General features: G+C 40.3%; 1 protein-coding gene across 1 annotated transcript in view; it reads right to left on the bottom strand.

Annotated features, from left to right (window-relative positions):
• The window catches only part of MED13L (mediator complex subunit 13L), a 167425-nt gene that overhangs the window by 67184 nt on the left and 77524 nt on the right, over positions 1 to 22717 (bottom strand). The window contains exons 3-4 of the mRNA XM_064726640.1: positions 19232 to 19316; positions 14938 to 15021 (exon numbers count right to left, since the gene is read on the bottom strand). Coding sequence (XP_064582710.1) covers positions 14938 to 15021; positions 19232 to 19316 — 169 coding nt within the window. The remainder of the gene's footprint in view (positions 1 to 14937; positions 15022 to 19231; positions 19317 to 22717) is intronic.

Here is a 22717-nt window from a genome sequence, read left to right as displayed (position 1 = left end):
AAAGCACCTCATCGAGGGTCAGGTTTGCATGGTCAGCAAAAAAGAAAGTAAAACCAGCTTTCCACTCCCCCTTCTCCTGGGAAGGCTGAATATTAGGCTATTAGGTAGTCAGATACATTATTTTATAGCTTGCAAAGCCCTTGGGTAATAAAGAATGAGTGCAACTGCCACAGGCAGCTTTACAGGAAATTGTGTGAAACAATGACAGATGCTCCAGAATTGTTTCGAAACAAGAAAGCCAGGAAGAGCAGTGTGGCAGCTCAGGGGTTTTGCCCACAAACCATATTCTCTAACATGCTGACAGAAACTGTGTGCATAAAATTTGTGCTTGGGATTATGTGCACATGCACACAAACAGCCCCATGACTGCAGAGCTAAATAATTCTATCCATAATTAAACATTTCAACAAAATGTATTTCTATTTCCATTCTCAGAAACAGGTGGATTAGCCTCACTCATTTAACCAGAATTACTTGAGAAGCTACAAAGGAAAGTAAACAGGAATGACAAAATTAAAGCTTTCATATTGAACTCCAGTTGGATTTAATATCCTTTACTCACTGAACACAGGACTTACATCACAAACCAACTTCAGAGCTAGATTTTAAAAGCAATTGGTTGCTGTTAGAGGGAAAAAGACACCAAGCAGGATCTTGAAGAAACAAATAATGCCCAGTTCCCACTGACAGAAACATGAAGTGCCTAATGGTGCCAGCACACCCTACAAGCAGCTACCTGCACATTAAATCACAGATATGCTCTTAACTGCCTGCAAACCCAAGATTTTGAACTGCAACATAAAAATCTCTTACAGATTTTGGAACAGTAGCACAGAGATGATTCTTTCACCCAGCCCAGGTGGCAATCTGCTGCTTTTGGCACAATGACACTGATATTATTTTGCAGTGCCATCTGACTGTTTAATAAATAGGGCTGCTTCTCTGTGATCTCCTGGTTGGTTTGTGTGTGTAACCAACCACATCTTTGTCTTGCTTAATCCATGTTTACATTTCCAGTGTGCTTTTTACTATCAACTGCTTTAACTATTTATTTGGTTTAACATGCCACCAGCGCAGTATGTAAAAATTCACTTGACTGGCTTTTATAGAGACTTCTAGAAAAAGTAATAATATTTAAAAGCTTAACAGTAAAATCACATCAATAAAGTCAGCTCAGTACTTTTTCAAACAAAGCAGTGGAATTCCAGTGCAGGATGCATCTGATGAAATCACTGCAGCATTGCCACCTGCCTAAGTACTGGACTTCAGGTGTGATTCTCAGTGTTTATTAACATTTACAGAAAATGTTGTTATTTTTTAAAGACTTTGGTCCACATTGTTTCTTCAAATAATCAGTGTCTTCATTTAGAGAATATTGCTGAACCTTCTCAAAAGATCTCAGAAACTCTTGAAGTATGAACCAACTGTATCCCCAGAGCTCTTGTAACCCAGCACGGTGAGGACAGAACATACCCTGGCCCCAGAGGTGGTGGAAGTCACTTCTTCCTTTTTTAATCTCTGCAGTTTTACAGCAAGGAAATTGTGTGCTCAGCTTTATTAGAGCAGTTCAGACCAAAACAGGGAGCAAATTGCAAAAATCCTCCTCCAAGCAGCAGACAGGTCACACGAGCACGTCAGTGACACAAAGCACACTGCCAGAAAAGCAGAGAGGCATCAGGACAGCCTAAATAAAGCACTGCTATTTTTAGTTCTTTGTTGCTGTTCATTGCACTGTACCAGAAATAGATTCTAAAATAAGTATGGAGGTTTGGTGGAGACTTTATTGGTCCATCTGTTCTCCAGGAGACTTCGATTTTTCTGTAATACTACACAAATGACAAAGCTGCAGTACGTGAAGATGTCCTTAAATATAAATATGTAATCAAAAGGATTTCCAGGAAAACATGCAATAAACCATAGTCCAGCCTCAAAACAGTGGTTTGCTGTTTGCAACTTGAGCAAAACAAAACCCCACCAAACTAACACTCTTATTTCAAGATCTCTATTGTGACAGTGTATTGTAAAAGGATTGACTGGTTTATTTTTTAACTCAAAGTAAATCATCTCCACTCATGCAAAACCGTCATTCAAAACTGGAACATTAAATAGATTTCTCTTTTTATACTCTTGAACTGGTAATTTACATCCAAAATGAATCTTCAAAGATCATAAATGCTCCATAAAGGGAAATGGAAATGCAGTTGAAATTACCAGAGTGTGTGTATGTGTGTGTGACACAAATGGGAACAATCATGGATTTGTGACAAGAGTGGCCTTAAGAATAAAGCAGTACAAGAGCAAATCCTGCTGCACTGCACCCTTTATTACACAGAACAGCCACTCTAAGAGAAGAGGAGAGATGTGGTGTCACTGACAGTGTCAGCTCCTGTAAATAATGCACAGGGTGGGGGAATGGACAGTTAAATTGACTGGCCAGTAGAATTTCCCTATCAACTGGTTCACAAGATTTTATTCCTTCATTTGGAACTGCCTTCTCTGTGCTAACTTCCACCAGTGAGATTTTTTTTTTCTCTGTAATTTTTACCATCAATACAAGTGCTTCAAGTTTGGACTGAACTGTATTAAACAGGTCTGTGTGGGCAGTTCATAAAGTGCTCCAGCTTACTTTAATTAGTTCTTTTAATTCTCTCACTTATACAAACACTACAGCTACTTAAGTGCCTCTCCTGAGATCACTTAGCCCTCTTTGATTTCTTCCAGCATCGAGACACAGTCCTTGACTTAACTTTGCATTTAAAAGAGACATCACAATTATTAAGGCTAAATAATGAGAATTAAAAGAAGAAGGCAAACAGCACAGAAACAAATTCTGCTCTGATTATGATACTGGAAAAACTAGAATTTAAGGCAAAGAACTGTAGTACAACCTCAGATAAATCAGAGACTGGATGAGGGGAAAGGAAGAAAACCAATAGGGGAAAAAAACCCCACCAAAACTAAATTCAATAGAAATAAACATAAAGAAAATGAACAGGAGGCAAAAATAATAATTCCATACAAAGAACATAAGGAGTTTTCATTGTGAAGGAGATGAACTGAACAGAGAGAGCAGATGTGTACTAAAATCAAAAGGCTTGAGACAAAGAAGGATATAGAGTTACATTCTCTCATCCACACAGGAAGTAGAAGCCCTAAAGTACACTAATGAATGAAAAAATTAAACCAAAATTCCCAACCTTTTTTCCAATATTGCATAGATGAGCTATGGTATTAATTACCAACAAGTATTTATGCAGGCTGAAATTCTGTGTGGGTTCAAACTCAATTAAATGCACAAAAGAAAAATTCATCAACAGTTGTTAAACATAAAAATATGTCAAGTTGTATTGTCAAACCCAGCAGGAACCTGACCGAGTGTACAGAAAAACAACTGAATTCTTGACAGGATCTGAAGACTCTTCCCTGAGCTGTCCCACTTCTGACCACTGCTGGAGACAATTTTTATGGTAAGGGATTATTTAGGATCTGGGTATATTCCTTTTAAAGAAATTAGAAGCACATAATCATAGGCAGCTTCCTGAAATGCCCAGAGTAACTATTACACTGATTTTTATCTGACTTGGCCAAATGCTACATCTGTCTCATGGCTGGGGCCAAAGCAGGCAGAATCTGATACTCTTCAGGCAACATTTCCACTCCTTCCTAAATTAATTCTTTTTCTAGGAATTGGGCAGGGCAATAAATAATTTCTCTGTATGTGTCTGTCCTAGGGAACTGCTCTCCAAAATGTCAGATCTAAACATGGTTTCAGCAACACTGTGTGCAAACACAGGCATTCCTAGTTTTCGGATTATGTAGAAAAGAGAGAATTCTGTACATTAGACATCCAGTTCCATATTTTAGACTGTTGGATCCTTCAACAAGGAAAACAAAGGAAGATATTTTAATGTTCTTCCTTCAGCTCTTCTCCATCAGCTTTCCAGTCAGCAGATGGAAATTATATAATTAGATGTACTGACATCATCATCCAAAAAACACTTGCAGTTCCCCGTGTCTTTAACAGCTGGCAACATGAAGAGATTAAAAAGAGATGAGATCCCTCCAAGTAATTTTTGCAGCTTGCTTTCCTCAGGAGACAGAAAATCCCCTTGGCTGGTGGAAAATTCAATTTACCTCTGTATTACCACCTTGTCCTTCAAGATTTTTGTCCCCACAGTCCATGCCTGCAGACATCCTGGCCATCAGCATGAGTCTCTTACTCACCATGTCACATCATCAATTGTGGGACTATAGCCTGGAAATCCTTGGATCCTTCACACAGGCACCCACAACTCCCACTTCTCTGGAATGCCTTCCCCCTCCCACTCCTCCAGGGAGGAAACTCCAAAAATTGTCACCATGACATTCAGACTGACAGAAATCAGGGGAAGGTAACAGCCCTCTGTGCAAGTTTCCATTTACCCAAATATTCCAGTGTCTAGCAGTGCATTGCTGCACTTAAAGATGGCCAGCATTACACAATGCACAGCCAGAAAACTGTTTTTTAGTCCAAAACTGGACTGGTTCTCAGAAATCCAGATAAAACTTGAGCAATGAGGCAAGAAGAAAGGGTGGGGGGAAAAAGGAGAAGTTCACTCCTGCAGGAAGAAAGCATCTTGCAAGTCTCACACAGGTGAGTTTCACACAGGCATTACTAAATGCAGTGATGCATGAGGAATTCCTGTGGGCTTTTTCCTTAGGGATTACCAAGGATTTAAAGGCACTGCCACAGATGTGGCCTGGGACCACAGGATACTTCATCTGCAATTCCCTGGGCAGGTGAACACTGCCCAAAACACTCACTGAGGCATCTCTGCACACACAGTGTCAGGATTTAGAGCCTTTTCCCTGTGTAATGCAAACTCTCTGTAACTCACATAAGCTATCCCAGAAGTGGCATTTCCCAGCCTTAGAGCAGCAAATCTCAGAGATGTCATCAGAGCAAAGAAGGCAGGACCACACGAGTTGCCACAGAGAAAAGCCATGCTCTGATCCCTGCTGCATCCCCAGGCCTGATGGCAGTAGATGGCAGCATCAAGCACAGTATTGGCAGAGATTACTCTGGCAATGCTGGAAGAGTATTTTGCTGGGCACCTGGAGAAAAGGTCTGCTCCCCTCAGGAGTTATCCACTCTTGGCTTTATTAACAGGGTAGAGTTGAGAGACTAAACGCAGTCTGATTTATTACAACAACATTTTATGCTTATTGATTTTTCAGAAAGAAAACTTGACATAAATGCACTGTGTGCCATGGCTGTGCAGCAGAGGGCTGCCCACATGCAGGTCCAGACAAGTGGGTCTGTCCCACCTTGAGGAATCCAGACAGCCCAGGCACACACACTGCTGGAGAACCCAACTCTTGTTTCCCAAATGTTATCCAGTCACTTGTCCAGGAATTCTCAACTTCCAAAGTGCAGACACTCAGAACATCAAAAGTCACTTCTCTGCCCAAGTGAGAGCCCTTGAGAGCTGCCCAGCATTTGGGATTGAGAAAGGAGCTGCTCCACATGTGCTCCTCACCCTGCCTCCAGCTCAGGCCACGTGGAACTTGTGCAGAGTTCAAACTGAAGGAACAAGGCCTGCCCTGCAATCCCAAGCAGGAGGAGAAGAGGCTTCTTCCTGAAGATTTGCCCTTCAAAGGGCAAAATTCTTCAACAATTCACCACAAAATCCCAGTTTGTGGGAGGTATGGCAGCAATGGATCACACATCCATAGCCAGAACCTCTCCCTGCCTCCCCCTCCTGCCCCACTCTTTTCAATAAAAAAGCTATTTTAACCATATGAGATTTCTCAAAGAGGAGAAGTAAAAGCCCTGTTACCAGTCAGTACCTCTTGCTACAACTCAGAGAGCATCCAAGAATAACAACCAGTGGCTTCTTAATGCACTTTACTAATGCAACTCTACCCAGTTTGTCCCACCGAACATCATTGCTCCAGCTGCAGCTCCTCCCATTCTAGACAGGTTTAAAAGTAAAGATTGCTGAGCTCAGGACAGAGTTTGGTTAGAGTGATTATGCAGAAGAGAAAAAGCCATTGGAAGCAAAGGGAAGGGAGAAGCAGTGAGCATTACCTCTGTCCTCTCACCAACATACTGCAGCCAAAATTCAGTTGCCAACAGAGCTCACAAATGGTGATGCATTTTAAGATGAATCTGCTGGGTAATTGTTTGTATCAGCAGATTGGTCCTCTGCAATGTTCACTTCAGCCTTGGAAAGGCTGGCCTACAGCTCCCTGTTCACTGTTCAGATGGGGCTTTGTTTGTGCTAGAGGCCCACCCAGAGAAACTGCTTTATACAGCCTTGTTGAGATTATACAGGATATACCAAGTGTCCATTCAAGTTTGCTGTCTCCTAAACCAGCAGTAAATTTCTACCAAAGCTACTTTAAAGCTGTGTCACTATCCTCAGCCTGACCATTTATTAAGTTAAAACACTACAGGCATTCAGAAGATGAATGCAGTTTTTGCTCAACTTTATAAATGGTTCCAGACAATTAGTGTTTAAAAATAAGCATTTCCATAACATTTTTTGCTGCACAGCAGTCACCAAATAGCCCATTTATATTCCTATCATTTGAGGATTTCTTAAACAAGGGACCTGGTTGCACAACACCTAATGGATCATGTAGTATTGCACAAAAATCACATTATTTTGCAGTATTTAAAGGACTTGTTCCACCCCCTGCCATGGCCAGGGACACCTTTCACTGTCCCAGGCTGCTCCAAGCCCTGTCCAGCCTGGCCTTGGACACTGCCAGGGATCCAGGGGCACCCACAGCTGCTCTGGGCAATCTCTGCCAGGGTCTCCCCACTCTCATATTTCATTCACATTCCTAACATTTAATTTAAACCTACTCTCTTTCAGTTAAAACCATTCCCCTGTCACTCCCATTTTAGTCTGAGTCTTCAGAAAATAAGGGTTTGCAAAAATTTTTAAGGGAAGTCTCAGAAAACAGACTGAGAATAAAGAACCTACATAACTGTTATGAAACAAAGGTTTAAATTCAAGATTAAGTTATTTAAAAGAGATATAAAAGCATCAGAAAAATAAATGAAAAAGGTATTATTGATGACAGAAGTAATTCAGTGGAATTGCTTTCAATTGGAGTTTTCTTTCCTGTTTTTGGAGAGAGTGAAGATTTTTTCTGGCTTTGGACACAAATTTTATTTGTGAATATGAGAAACTGTATTTAGTGAATTGGACTGAAAACAGACCCCACAGTGATACTGTTTTTGCAGAACTCACAAGACCATATATGAGCATTTTAAATCAGTCTAAGGCCCAAATGCAGCTTAATTTTCAGACACCCAGGCAAGCCATTCTCTCCTGTTCCTGAGGCTCCTGCAGCACAGGGAGCAGAGCTGCACTGCACCTACAATGAGAGTTGCAACAGATTTAAATATTCCAAACTAAGGCCCTCTAAATATCTACAGAAGCCCTTAAGTCAATTCATTACTGATACAGTAAGTGACAACACTTGTGTTTGGCAGACAGTGCAACTGGGAGCCCTGACAAATCTCATTAACAGCACATCAGGGGCACTTAGATTATCCTTTACACACAGTGCCAGTACTGAGGGTATAATGAGAAAAGGAGCTTAAACTTTAGTGGGACTGCACTAATTGGTCACCAAGTCCTGATTAAGCCAGCCTTCATAAATAATTACTGAAGTTCAAGTATCTGACACAAATGTATCCAAAAACACTTAATGAAGATAGTCACTTCTAAACTATACAAATAAAAAATAAGGCATGAAAAATGAAAGAAACAGAGAAATAGGAACTTATTTACCTGAACCACCTGCCTTTTTTACACTCCTCGTGCAAAATATTTCAACCATTTAAATAACTATAGTTTTTTAAATTAAGAAAGTGTAAAGATAATCTCTCAATTACATTAAATAATGCAAATATTTAGAAAATATAGAGGCATTCCAGTAACCTTATATATATAAATATTGCATATATAAATAACATTGCCCAGAAAAAAGTAACTACAAAATAATGTTTTACAGAATCCAGAAGTTAAAGACTACTGGATCCACTTTATTTATTTGTTCATTTACATTAATTAAATCAGTAAAGAAGATCCTTAACTTCAAAACTGCAGAGACAACTCTTTTGCCTTATAAACTGGAATCCATAAAAGCATGTGCCAGCACATCCCCCCAGATGGCAAAAGAGGAAACACATGGAAAGATACCCTAACACACATATCCTGGATATCCTGGCTTCCTCAGAATCCTTCAAGGAGATGGTAGTTACAAACATACACTCAGAACAGATGGATTCCAAGTATTTCAGAGGGGGAAAGGCAATCCAAAGTCTTGGGTAACTCACAAAGATCAGACTGTGACACTCTGTGACAGCACCCTGGATGTCTGTCCTGGCTCAAACACAGCCCAGGAATGAGGGTGCCTTTGGAAGCAGCAAGCATGATGGAATTCTTCTTTCTCAGGACAGAAAGGGATGAGAACTCTGCTACTCAGACTGGGGGATGTTGGTCAGGATGTTGGTTCTGTCTAACTCCTGTGCTGGAAGCTCATGAGGAGCCAAACACCTGGAGTTTACTTAGATCCTTCTACAAGACTCTGGCCCACCGGATTATTCTGTGAGCACCAACCCTGCTGCCTCCTGCTGGGAATTCCTGTGCCAGGAGGGACTCTGAGCTCCTGCTGGCTGCCAGAGACACACAGGCACTGCAGACACACCGGCCAAGTGCCCCCTCAGCTGCAGCAGCAGCACTGGGATAATCCAGACAAGGAGCTCACTCCAGCCACAGAACCTCTCTTACCAAGGGTGCACTTGTGAAGAAACAACTTCTACCTCACTTCCATCACCAAAACACAAGCTATGACATGACTGAACAGCCCCCAGCACACCCACTAACATCCCTGCTGCTTTATCTGAGCTGGCTGGCTCAGGTCCACGCCCTCAGCACGCAGCAGGTAAGACACTGCACAGCATCACCTGAACTGGCTGGAGCAGGGACATGCAGCACACTGGAAGCACAGCTCCAGTGACATCTCACCAATGACCCCATGCCGGGAGCCCTTCCATTGTTCCCAGGACGTTATCCTGATTGGCAAGGGGCAAGGAATCTGAAGAATCGGTGCCTGGGGTTGCTTGGCTGCTGTGTTTTTAATGGTTTTAGGCAGGAAAGGAGATGAAAAGGCCGGGCCCTGGGGCTCCAGCTGCTCCGTTCGGTTCCTGAAGGACAGCGCACAAAGGCCGCCCCTGCCCCAGCACAGCTGGGCTCAGCCTCTGCAAACTGGGTCACACACTTCAAACAGCAAGGGGAATTCTACAGCACGCCCCAGCACGGTTCTTACCAGCTTTTACAAAATACTGCTTTATTATCTTCCTTAGTAAATAAATTTAAAAAAACAATAAAAAGACAACAGAATACCAAATATCCCTTAATTCATAGCTTATTTGCAAGGTTACTTTAGTGATAAAGCACATGAACCTTCAGATATTCAGTCCAAAATGCCTTTTGCCTGCACAGTGTGCTAACATTTTCGATCAAGAATTTTACATACAAGTTTCCAGAAATACAAACACACAAAATAATCCAAGACTACCAGAAGCATATATAAGAATATATAAGTTATTAAAATGGTAATGCTTGAATAGCCTTTTCCCCAAACATCATAACAGTATCCTTAAGTAAACCTAAGCTGCTAATAATATTTTGTTTTGCCTATAAAACATAAAAATTTATTAATGGTATTAGATTAATACACTTGAATAAAATGATATTAAATTGCTTGGAAAACTCTATAAACATAAGCATGTTTATATCAAGAACACCTTGATCTCACCTTCATGTATTTGCAACTTTTGCCTGAAAAATGCATGTGGAAACACTTATTTTAAAATCTCTGGTTTAGAACTATTTCTTCTGCTAAAACACAAATGCAGACTATATCACATTGGGTACACTACACAATTTTTCAGAGTAAGAGTTAATTCAGCTTTAGCATACACAAGATTACCAATTAAAATAACACCAGCCACAGATATAACACACCAACTTGGTGTAGGGTTTTACTGAAACCATAAGTAATCCTCAGAAGAAACTCAACAAAGATGTGCATAACATTTCAGAACTTAAACCTTGAAAATATGAAAATATTTCTCTGGGAACTAAGCCTCTTAAACTGAAATAGAAAAGCTTATTTTTACAGAAGTACGAAGAATTATTGGAAAATACACAGTATTTCTTATTACTCCATATTTCTATCACATTTATTTTGACAAGTCAGGAATAAGAACACATTATTTAAAATTAAGTCAGATTGATTTTTATTATTTTGCTGCCTAGTCTCTCCTCATTTATACTGGTGTTGGCAATACTGTACATATATATTACTATAGCATCACTAGACACCATTTTCAAGGCACATATATGATCACTGCTGAATTTTTTAAGATGGCTAAAATACAAGTACACAAATGTGCAGCATTAAAATAACTTATAAGACTTCTTTTTCTCAGAGTCAAGGAAATAAAACCCTCCTCTCACTGCATCACAGCAAACTGCACATGCACAGTCAGTTACTTTTTCTCTGCTGAGGAATTCAAATCTTCATAAAAATTTAAATAGAGCACTTCAACTTATTTTACTGTGCTTTTACTGCACTATGTCACCATGTAATGAAACACCTGAGTGCCATTTGCCAGAAGACATTTTCTGTGCCAGGAGCAAAGCTCTGTGTGGGATTCAGCCAAGGTGCTCTGGTGCTTCCACTGTTTCTCCAGGGCTCCCCAACCCTGATGTTTCCATGTGAAGACACTGACCTGACTGGCAGGAGTTCCTGGCATGGCACAAAGCAAATGCAGCTTGCAGCAATGCCCAGTGTCAACTCTGGTACCACTGATTTAGCTATTCCCTGGATGAGTCCTATTGCTACTCCCAGCAAATTGAAGGCAATGATGATTTCAAGGATCTGAGAGGCAGCAGTGCTTTAAGTGTCTGCAGCCTTCAGATTTTGATGGCACTGATTAATGCCCAGTTTTCATGCTCACATAGAAGTGAACACAGCTATTGACCAAAACTGGCTGTGGATGCACTGAGTGAGCTTTTACAGAGGGAAAAGTTCCTGGATTAGGTCTACAGGATGAGAGCTGGCATGGAATGCTCAGAACTCAAGAGATCTCTGTGTTCCAGCACATCACATGAGGCTGTCACGTATGGGACAGTGACAGCTAGAAACCTGTTTGGGAATGGCAGTCCAAGAGCTGCAAGTCCCTACAGCCTGACTGCAGTGCCACTGCCCCATCCACGCTGGTTCACAGAGGGCACAGGGGCTGCCTAAACCCCGTTCCTACCTGTCAGCCTTCTCACTGAGTAACAAGGACAGGAACAAACTCTAATTCTAAATCTTTTATTGATGGAGTAGTTTTCTTCTTAAGGCTAAAAATACCCAGCACACTTTTGGAAGAGGGGATGACCCATAAATTATTTAAGCTACAAAAAGCAACAATTATTTCTTTCATGTGTTCTTTATATGGAATTTCATTAAAAACAGCTTAACAACTTAAGCTGCTCGTACAGTTCAAAATAAACTGATTTCCCCCGAATTTCCTTCACACTAAGAAAACAATCACTACACAATCAGCAACAATTCTTACATAAGATGGTCATCATTTTTCTTTTCAGTAAGTTGTTTAATATTTCATTGTGATGCTTTCCGAAACCAAAAAAAAACCCTATATAGACTGTGAGAATGAATTTTCATCATACAGTGAAAGGCACTACCAATGCCTCAGATCAGACAAGTTCTGTGAACTCCTAACATACAGATCTCCTTTAGAAAGCTGTGTGACAAAATAATCAAGTTTGCCATTTCCCTTCAGTAGCGTGAAACCTATTTTAGACACTGCTGTAGGATGACAATAAAATGTGTAGAATTATTTAGGAAGTGACACATAATACTGAAGATACTTAGGAAAGGAAACCCACAAGTTCTGCACTAAATTTCCTGTCAAAAGCATCTGGTCTGCACTGAAAGCAAAACAAAACACAAGCACACAGGGATCTGTTGGAACTCCCTCTGCTGTTCCCTCAGTCCTCCTGGAAGAGCAGCAAAGCCCACCCTGCACTCAGTCCCAGCACTGCCTGGGCAGGCAGGCCAGGCCCTCTGTTGTTCTTAGGCTCCCTCTCACATCTCAGCATAAGTAGGTCACGGCCACTGCCATGCTCCACTTCATCTTTGGCTTCATTCTGAAATCACAGCCCTCCCATCCCTCTCCTTTAATGCCATTCACAAAAACCACAGGCCCTGAAGGACTTTACTCCTTGAAAGCCAGCCCTGACTTTTAACTCCTTCCCTGTTCACTTACACCCAGCCCAGACCTCAGTGTATTCCTGACATGGCATCAGTAACTCTGGACATTGGAAACTTGAGATGAGCAACTCTGCCACAAGCAAAAAAGTAGAAAAGCAGACTTGAGAGATGGCTGTGTTTCTCTAGCAGAAAGACACCTGCTGGTTTCCACCATTCAGGGGGGATAGATCCATACAGATCTCTTTCCACACTCAAGGAGAACAGAGCAGGTGTTTTCAACAGGGATTGCCAGTTCCCAGACTCCAATCTGATCACTGTACACACATGTAACTTATTTCTATTATTTTATATAATAATATGGCCTTAAGTAATATTTTATAAAATGTCTCTTTTTGGCTATTAAGGTTTAATGTTAAAATACCTAAACACCCTCAGCTCACCTCTTTCCTTGCAACTATTCCTTACTGCTTTATCTAGAACAAGCTGCTGCTTAGACCAAGAGCTTCACAAAGAATTTATCTGGAATTAACATGAATCAATTTGTAAAGATAGCTTTTTGTGGTATGCTGAGAAAGCTTAAAAGATTAAATAAAAGGTGTCTGGACAGATTAGTCCCCAAAGCCTCCTTCTACTTGTTGCTACTGTCCACAATTGACTTTACTGTCCATTTTTGCAGTCTTTTCTGCAATCTTTCAGGAAGATTAGTTAATTTAATGTTATATATAGAGCAAAAAAAAAAAGAAATCTGAAATGACACAAAACTTATTTCAAATTAGGCATAATTATTATTGCTACATAAACACTTTTGAAATGGTGCATATCCAAAGGATCTCTAGTGACAAGAACTTTATAAAAATAAGGAGAGAAACAAACACCTCCCTCAACCAACAACAAACATTATCTTCTTCAAATCAAGAGTGCACCCTCCAACCCTTAAATCCTCAGTGTCAGATTTATATATGGAATACTTTAAACACAAACTGAGTTTAACATGAACTCAGGTTTTGTGACATCTTCCAGGCCAGATTTCTTTATGTGCAGACTGCTCTTCTGTTTACAAACGCAATTATCCCCCACAGAACCCTCACTGTGCAGGTTGATTTGGTGTTACACACACGTAAATCAGACACAGGATTTACTAATCTGGCAGAATTCTAAGGTGACATTACCTCCCACGCCAGTGCTGCTGCTGTTTTTGACAGACATCATCTACTGTATCAGATGCTTAATTTATTAAATTGATACACACCAGGAACAGGCAGGAGACTCACAAGCACATTTAATCTGAGCACTCAGGCTGCAATGACGTGGATAAAACAAACAGCTTTTGCTGAAAGGAGCTGCCTCTCTTTTCCACAAACTGGAATTGACCCCTACTTACGTCACTTAAGGGAATTAATCTTGCAGAAAATTAAGCTGATGTTGGTATGATCAGAAAAGCAGCAGGGAAAACGAGGGAGAAAGGTGGTTACGCACAGCCAGGACAGGGGAAGCTATGGAAAAACCTGGACCTTTCCATGGCTCCTTGCCATCAGATCAATGTGAAATCAAAGGTTACACACACACAGTGTCAGCCACAAAGTAAACAGTAACAAAGCAGGTAACTCCAAGCTATGTTAACACTTTCAGGTTTTAGAAAGGAGACAAATCCATGGTCAGTTCCTGAATTCTCTCAAAACCAAATGCAGTTTATAAGCAGCTGGTTGCTACTGAAGGAAGCCAACGGTTTGTAGCATTGCACTGTAACATTTCTGCAGCTAAACCTTGCAGTGAGATCACAATGAGAGGGAAAAGACAGGTCTGATGTGCAGGATGATTTCCACCTGTCCCCACCCTGCCATCAGACGCTGTGTGACTGCAGCTGTGCTGGATGGATGAAGAAGTTGCCACCCCACTTCATCTCCACTGCTCATTACCTTCAAATCTCCCAGCATAACTGCGTGTTTAGTCACTTCCTAACCCAGTTCTGTCAAAATGATTCCCGTTAGAAAATCTGTGTTTCAGCTTAACTCAGATTATTTTTGACAGAACTTGTTTAGCGGATGACTATAAATGCAAGTACCAGAAGATCTGAGAACATTGTAACCTTTAGAGCTGGAGAGGAAATAGCGAGCAGGGGAGCCAGCTACCCCTGTTCCATGGCTGTGTTGCAGTGGGAGAAGCACATTAATCACTCCTATAGGTCTGATCTGTCAGCCTGCCTGAGCAGGGAAAGCCATGTATTGAGGGTGGCATCTTTAAGGAAAATAAATCAGGAAATCTATAGACGACTTCTTTTACAGCTTAAAATGTCAGGCTGGGGTTTAGTGTCCAGAAATTAAAATAATTTGTTATAACTGCCTGCAATTCTGTTGTATAATGAGAGGAAAAGGCAGATGCTGCTCAAAAGATATTAATAAATGTGACATTTCTATGGAGCTAATGGATAAATACCAACCTCGCCTTCTTATCTTAAATTATCATAACAAGGCCTGAAAACTTACTTAATTGCTTTCTATGTATTACTGATGTGAACACGGTGTCTGTGCTTTTACTTGCTACATGGCAAAAGAAGCGGAAAAACTACCACCAAAATTCAGCATCCAATTACCACCCCACAATCCACAACACTGACAGGAGCAGGACCTGATGCAGAGATCTCCTTACCTTTTATTAACTGGCTTCTCATCCTTGTCATAGGGCCGTATGAACCATTTCCCAATTCTTACGAAGTTTTTATCCATCAGGCATCTAGAAAACAATTACAGCAACAATTACTAGTTACATCTAACAGTGTAATTAAAGGGAGTCTTTGAAGACAGTGACTCTGAGGGATTAAGAAGCTGAATTTCAATCAGACTGAAATAAAAGTTTGTAGGTTTTGGGTTGCACTTTTTGTTTTCCCACATCAGTCATAGAAAATCCCTGCCCCACGTCATGATGTTGTCACTGATGCTGAACTTCACACATGCATTTTCCCCTCACCTTTGCCACAATCTTTTCCACTCTGTGCTACTCTTTCTGCTGACTGATCCCTCATTCTAGTTTTCACACTCCTCTTCTTGAACAAAGGCCATTCATTAGTACTGACTCTTTTCTATCCAGTCTTTCAGATTTCAGATGATAAAGAATATGCATTCCCTTATTTTGGCACGTAAATGGTACAGTATAGGAATGACAGAAAATTGCATTAAGGGAATATTAACAAGGATTCTTCAGCATGATTTCAGGTGCTGAAACTCCCACAATTACTGCTCCCTCTGTCAGAAACCTCACTTCATCAAATATACTCCCACATCACCAAAATTAGAGCAGTAAGTTCCATTTTCTGTGGTCCCTTTGAGAGTCCAGTTTCTTTTTAGAAACTGCATATTCTTCTTAAAAAAAAAAACCCACAGTGAGGACTCAAAGTGATCAATACCCAATTTAAATGGACAAGTTAGGGAGTGCCTGGTGCCTTTCTAAGTCCACCTGTGCAGATGAATCACAGGAGCAATTTGCCAAACCTGAGTATGCCTCATACATTAAACATGTACACTCGAACATGCTGCCCAAGGGATCACACACAGAAATTCATAATTAAGGCATATTTTTCAGTAAGGTAAATAATATGCTTCAAAAATTCTGTAAAACTGGTTATTTGTTGTTAGTGGTTTATACACCATTACAAGTAATATGCAAGCCTTGCCCATACATTTCACATCTATTCAGTATTTTTTATTCAGATGAAAGAATTGGATTTTTCCCCTCTTCTAAGTTTTCCAATAGTTTGTTTCTATAGCAGCTGCTAGAGATCAGCCAAAACAAAGGGGAAAAAAAACTAAAAATCACATGAAACTTTCTGGGCAAGTACATTCTGCAAGGTTCAAAAAGCTGTGTGATCTACACTTCAAAAGCATACCTAGAAGACACAGGAAATGGACGACTGACAACGTAAATACTAATATGCTCCTAATTTTTCTGTATAAACTTGGCAGAACTTTCTAAAGTTAAAGCTGAAGAAAATTCTACCAGCACTTTCTCAATTAAAGCAAAAATAATCTACTTCAGTTGAATAACTAATATCTTAAACTGACTACGAAAGCTAAGGCAGCAGAGATCTAAAGACATTAGTAGAGGTGGGGAAAAAAAAGCTTCAGCAACTATTTCCCTAGGAAATATTTGCTATCAGAGACTCTGTCAGTGCCAGCATGTTTTATACAAACAAAAGGAAGTCTGTGAAGTTTACATCAGATCCCTAAAGAAAATAATCTGTAGTCGCAAAAAAATGTAATAAACTCTTCCCATCACACACACTTCAATGCCACATCACTGTGTCTCACCACAGCAGGTTTAACTGCCTCAAGCTAATGCTGCTTTTCTAGAAAAAAAGTCTTCATTTGTCCTTAAAAATCAGTCAACCCTCCATGCTAAACTAAATCATGGGTTATTTAAGGAATAATCCCATATAAAATCAGAGCCATGCCTGCAGCAGCATGGATCTCAGATGCGGCCGGGTGGGCAGTTCACGATAGTATGGTTATTTTTGCTGTATAAGCACTAAAGGTAACTAGTCCTTCACAGTGAGCTGCAACAATGGACTTGTGACCAAAAAAAAAAAAAACCAAAACACTAATACATGGTCATAAAAAGCAGTTAGTTAATGATATAAAGACATGAAACACCCTGCAGGTCCTGGCTTCTCTCCCCCCTCAGGGCTGGGTGATCCCTCCCTCAGCAGCGCAGCTGTTCCAGCTCTTCGCTGGCGCCTGACGTCCTGTATTTCTGATTTTTCCATGAAAAAATGACCTGCCAAGGGCACACCAATCGTTACGAAACGACAGCATAATATTTTGAGTACTCATCCCTCAAATCTTGTAATGTTTTCTATACTGCCAATTAACATAATCTGAGCATTAGTGTGCGGGGGGGGAGAAGGAAAAAAAAATTTAAAAAATAAAACACCATCAGTTGTGTAAAGGCCATTTTTCTTGCCTTTGCCAGAGTTAGGTCAAAGTTGTCCCCACACATCCCTCGGGCTCCTCCTCCCGCCATTTCCTTCCCGCCAAGGCCGATCCCCCTCAGCCTCCAGCAAAATAAACACGAAATAAACCCCAAACCCTGCAAAACCGCAACCGTCGGCACCACCCGGCACTGATGGGCCAGAAACGGATCCGAGCCTTCTGCTGTATTAATGGGGCATTTCCTGAACACCGGGTAAAACAGGACTTTAAAGGGTAAAGTGCTATTTAATAAAGCCTGCACACATGTTGCTATTATATGAAGTAATTATGACGTTAAGTTCAGATTTGGTACAGCAGACCAATTAAAAATAATAAATAAAAAGTGAATAACTTGAATTAAATTCAACTAACAAAATGTAAAAACTGTAGTCAGCAGAGCAGCAAGAAGATGCTCATGTCTAGGGCTGGGACTACAGCAGGAGTTGTATCAGCTTATCATGACATGAATCATATCAGCTTATCATAACATTAGTCATATAATCTTATCACAACATTAATCATATAATCTTATCGTGACATGAATAGTTTCAGTTTATCAGGACATGAACTGAGGCTGTCAGCAAACACCTGAGGTGTGTTCACCAACTACTGCTGGAAGAAAAAGACTCCAGTCACAGCTGGACAGAACATTCTGCTGACTCTGCCAACTGATTTCAATTAAGTTATATATTAAAAAGAAATTAAATTTATTTCACAAGTTTAAAGAGGTCCAAAGAATAAAATTAACCACTTTGCACTTAAAAGTCAGCTGGCTGGGTACCACAGATTAATAAACACATATCAAATTAATTTTCCTTTTTATATTATACAGCTGCAAAAGATCTAATGAACATTCTAGACTTGGAATTTAATTTTTATACTTTCATTCATTCTAAGTACCCTACAAGTTTTATAAAAATCCCCTGAAGAGACTGATGGGATAGAAAACAGGGAATAAAACAACTAATCCTTGTACCTCGGGGATATGCACACAGGTAACTCAGTCACCCCATGGAAACACAGCCTCGGGAACATAATGCAAACCTTATTACCAGTAAATCTACATCAAAGCAAACAGGACACTAAATGAGACAAGATGAAAGTGTTCTCCATTTGCTTGTTTTCTGAAAGAAAAAATATCCAAGGCTGCATTCTACAAAATTACTGCAACACAAAGGTGCATTCTATTTTGTTGTTGTTATTATTATTATTAGAACCTCAGAGAAAGTGGGAATAGTCTAATAACATTTAATTGTAAGAAGATATCCAAATTTGTAAGAACTAGGATGTAATACAGGAAGGTGATGATGACCTGAAGAACTGCAGAAACAGAAAGAATAAAATTATATAGCCCAAGATGCCACGTCTCACTCAATAGGCCTACAGAACAAGGTAGTCTTAAAAGGTGATAGCTGGATTAAGAAGAAAAAGGGCATAAGTGTATTAACTAATCACAGGATAACTCTGCAGTCAAGTCATATATATATATATATATATATGGCTTATCAGAGCAAGGAACTGTTTAGCTTCACTTTGAATATTGTGCACAAATGTAGTCAAATTTTAACATTCACGTAACCAGGATAATTGAGAAAAGAGAGTTAAGAGCTTCAAAGATATGTATCATTTAACCTCATCAAGGCAGTGAAGGTCAGATACAATTACACTCTCTAAGCACTTGCAGAAGGTGAAAACTCCCCCTTCTTTGCTTTTAAAACAACTCCTTAGCAAAAATCTGAGCAGAAATATGTATCAATATTATTGTTTATATGAGTGTTGAATTTGTTTGCACAGCATTTTATGATAAATTACCAGAGTCAATGACTTAAGAGACTCATCTCTGTCCTGTTCTCTTGGATTCAAAGTCTAACTCTAAAAAATGTAGTTTAAGATCCGTAATAATATAATTGCTCTTTAGGTATCCTGTATGATTTTAAGTATCCAAATGAAATATTTGAGAGCACTAGAGTTTTTCTTACCTTTCCAGAAGATTATGAATTGCTTTGAAGAGCAGGGTCCTACACTCATAGGAAAGTCCATTCTCCCAGAATCCTTCTTCCACCACTACAAAAACACAAAATGTCAATATGCTCAGAACAGGGAAATACAAACATTTATCCAAAACATATCTTCAACAGCTTTAATTTTCAAAGTAGCATGTTGCATTAAACTATTTCAACTATTACCTATATCACCCGAGCAGCTTTAACCTTTACTTGCCGAAGACGCAGCCTTTGAATTAAAAAAAAAAAAAAAAGAAGAAGCAAACACAAAAGCATAAAAGCAAACCCATTTGTTTGTAGCATTCCGTATTCAAGTACAGGGGTGAAGAATGCACGATCATTCTTTGCCACCACTGCTGAGAGATCCTTTAAAACTTAACCACAGATGCCGACAATCAAGAAACAAAGTCAATCATTAAAGGTGTAAAAATCAATTTACATAACTGAAACAACATGAAACAACTCCCCTGAACCTCTCGCTGTCACACTCAAGTGCAATTCCTCCATTGTACTGACTTCAACTATTGCCATTTTAGCAATACACAGCAGATTTTACACCAAAATAAAAACTGTACACTCAGTACTGAACTGCAGAGATTTCCGAGTTTAAAAAAGTAAGTCTAATTATCTCTCAGAGTAGAATGCAGCCTGAATTAGTCACCTGAAGGACAGACAACCCTCAGAAATATCTGCTGTCCTTACTCACGGCTTTTGGGTGCTAAAACTACCAGGACTAGCACTATTTCTGGTATGCCTGTACCAGATTCCAAATCTTACTCAGCCAGAAAACGCAGAGTGAAAACAGATGATAAAACAACTTTTTCAAGGAGTAAGAATTCGTTAATTGTCTGAGTTCTGTCATTTCAATTTCACAAGAGTAGTCGGCAAATCTTTAAAAGTGCAAACATAAAATTCTACAGCACCTTAAAAGCGCTGAATACTTCACACCCCTCCCTGGCCAATTTGCAGGACGAGACCTCCCAGCAGCGCGTCTATCGCTCAGAGATTATTATCTCAGCATAGTTTACAACCATGTTTAAAGGCAAGCTTCTAAGGAGTTAGTGCTCCATGGAAAATACTAATATTGTCAGCAGCCTTCAAAGCCTCGAGCCGCTGTTCTGCTGCTTCTGCAGGAGCTGTAACTCACACACTCAGACAAGAAAAGGAATATTTTTTGCATGTGCAATGTTGTGATATGTTAATGTCGGTAACAGAGCCTCTCTCTTCGTGCAGAATGGAAAAAGCCGGGTTTTAGTACCTAAAATCACCTTATCTGACAGCACAGGACTTGCCGGGAGAATGGAGACACAGACCTGTGCCCCCGGGCACAAGCAGCAGCCAAGGAGCTTTTCCATAGAAACCACTGCAGGCCCTTTAATGCTCGCCAGCCTCGCTGACACCGAGGATGTAATGGGCCACGGCTATTTACTGCACAGAACTCTGCTTTCATGGGTAAAACACTGTGCTTAAGGGACTCACAACCCCCGTGCACGGTCAGAGCCATTGATGTATAAATTCTCAACCGCCCAGAACTACTGCAGCCCCAGAAGCTGTGAGGCAGGTCGAGTCTTGCACTTAAAAAATTCATAATCCTCAAATATATGAAAAGCTACAGATTAGTTACACTATGAGAGATCACACCTGCATGAAAATTTATTATTTAAATTAAAAAATCAAAATTTTGGACAACGTCATGAAATTGACAGAACCTGTAAAAGTCAAAATAAATTCACTAGGCTGTACTGCCAGTACTGCCCCTGCTTTAGGAACTTCATGCAAAATAGGGGAGACAAGAACCAAGTCTGATTTTACAGGAAAGTTCCCACCACCAGTTCTGAAGTTCTCAATCCTAACTCCCTACCTACTCCTAGGTATACACAACAGACTAACAGGACCCTATCACAGCTTATATCATCTCTCAGAACTATTTTCTGCAAGTATAATTTTGCCATTTCAGAAGAATTCAGATCAGATCACACTGCTTTACACCACTGAATGTAATATTCTGTAGAGTTGGGATAATTTTAATCCAGAACTCTTTTGTGTCTGGACATCACCTGTATTCTTTTTCCCTGCTCAGTTTCCCTGGGCTACCCCAGCCTGTTATTCCTCCACAATCCCAGACATGAAAGCGCTGCACATCCCAGCAGGAGGGACTGGGTGAGGGAATGGAAACTGGCAGCGCTCCCCCTCCCTACCCCCCACCACAGCTGCAGCCATGGCTGTCCTGCACTCAGCAGAGGAAATGCTTGAGAGGAAGGTGTCCAAAATCCAAGGAAAAGCAGGGAAAAGCAATGTTAACCTTGCAGCCAAGTGCCAAGGGTCAAGTGTGCCATAAGGTCAGACTGGCTGAGGAGCAGCAGTGGAGTGGGACAGGGAAAAGGGGAAATCTGGAGTGGTATCAACCCTCAATATTGTAATTTTCCAAACTGCCTTTCATAGTACACAGAATTCACATAAATTATATATTAAATGGAAATAAAATTACTTCCCTATTAAATTTAACTCTAAGTGTATCATAAGACATAGCCATAACCATTTTCCTATAATAAATAATGCCTTTAATTCCCAGCTATATTAAAGCACTATACTTACTGTAATTATCTCTAATGCTTCTTTATCCTACTAAAAAAGTACATCTTACAATTAAGAGCATGTACATATGTCTGATGCCATAAAAATGAGGAGGAAAAATTAGAAGTACAGCATTTCACTTTCTCTCTGCTCTTTGGCTCCCTGATCCAGACTCCACAAGAAAAGTGTTGAAATGACTGGAGCAAGTTACAACTTCAGGATGCATATGGTGACCAATAAAAAAGCTTGGCAAAACACTAGAAGTTAGACTATCCCTGTAAATTCCAAAGCTCCTGACATTTATTATTTAACTAGACTTCAGATTTTGAAGAATATTTTAAATGCCTAATAGCAAACTGAAGCATAGGAAATAGTCTCTGTCTCTCTACATGATGATTTCTAATGCTTTTAACACTTAAAACATTCAGCTGCAGCCCCCCTCAGCTTTCCCATGCTCCTGATAGCATTCCCAGGCACAGCCAGCAGAACACAGGTGCTGTGCAGGTTCCAAAACTTGGGAACACCTCTGGCCTGTCCTGGAGGCATTTCTGTTACTTCAGTTGAAATATTTCTCTTTAGACCCAACAAATGCAACACTGAACAACAGGTGTGAAAGACATCTTCCAAAACAGAGAACTTCTAGGAGAACAATCAAGGACAGATGGAATGTTTTAGTGAGAGAAAGCACAACAGAGCACAATTTTCCTCCATGGAAGTCAGAGCAGAGGATGAGTTTGGAGAGGCAGCAAAGCCCCCAAAGAGGGGACAAACTGTGGGTCACTGCCTGCCAGGCCATGGGAGACAAAGCCATGGCTGATGGGATCCCTGTCTGCAGCAATCCCGTCCTGGACAGCCGGGGTGACCTCCAGGAGCCCAAGCTCCTTCTCA

Source organism: Zonotrichia leucophrys, chromosome 15, assembly GCF_028769735.1.
Source record: "Zonotrichia leucophrys gambelii isolate GWCS_2022_RI chromosome 15, RI_Zleu_2.0, whole genome shotgun sequence".
In the NCBI taxonomy this organism is placed as follows: Eukaryota; Metazoa; Chordata; class Aves; order Passeriformes; family Passerellidae; genus Zonotrichia; species Zonotrichia leucophrys.
The sequence above is the reverse complement of the archived record's forward strand: the minus strand, read 5'-3'. Positions and strand labels throughout refer to the sequence as shown.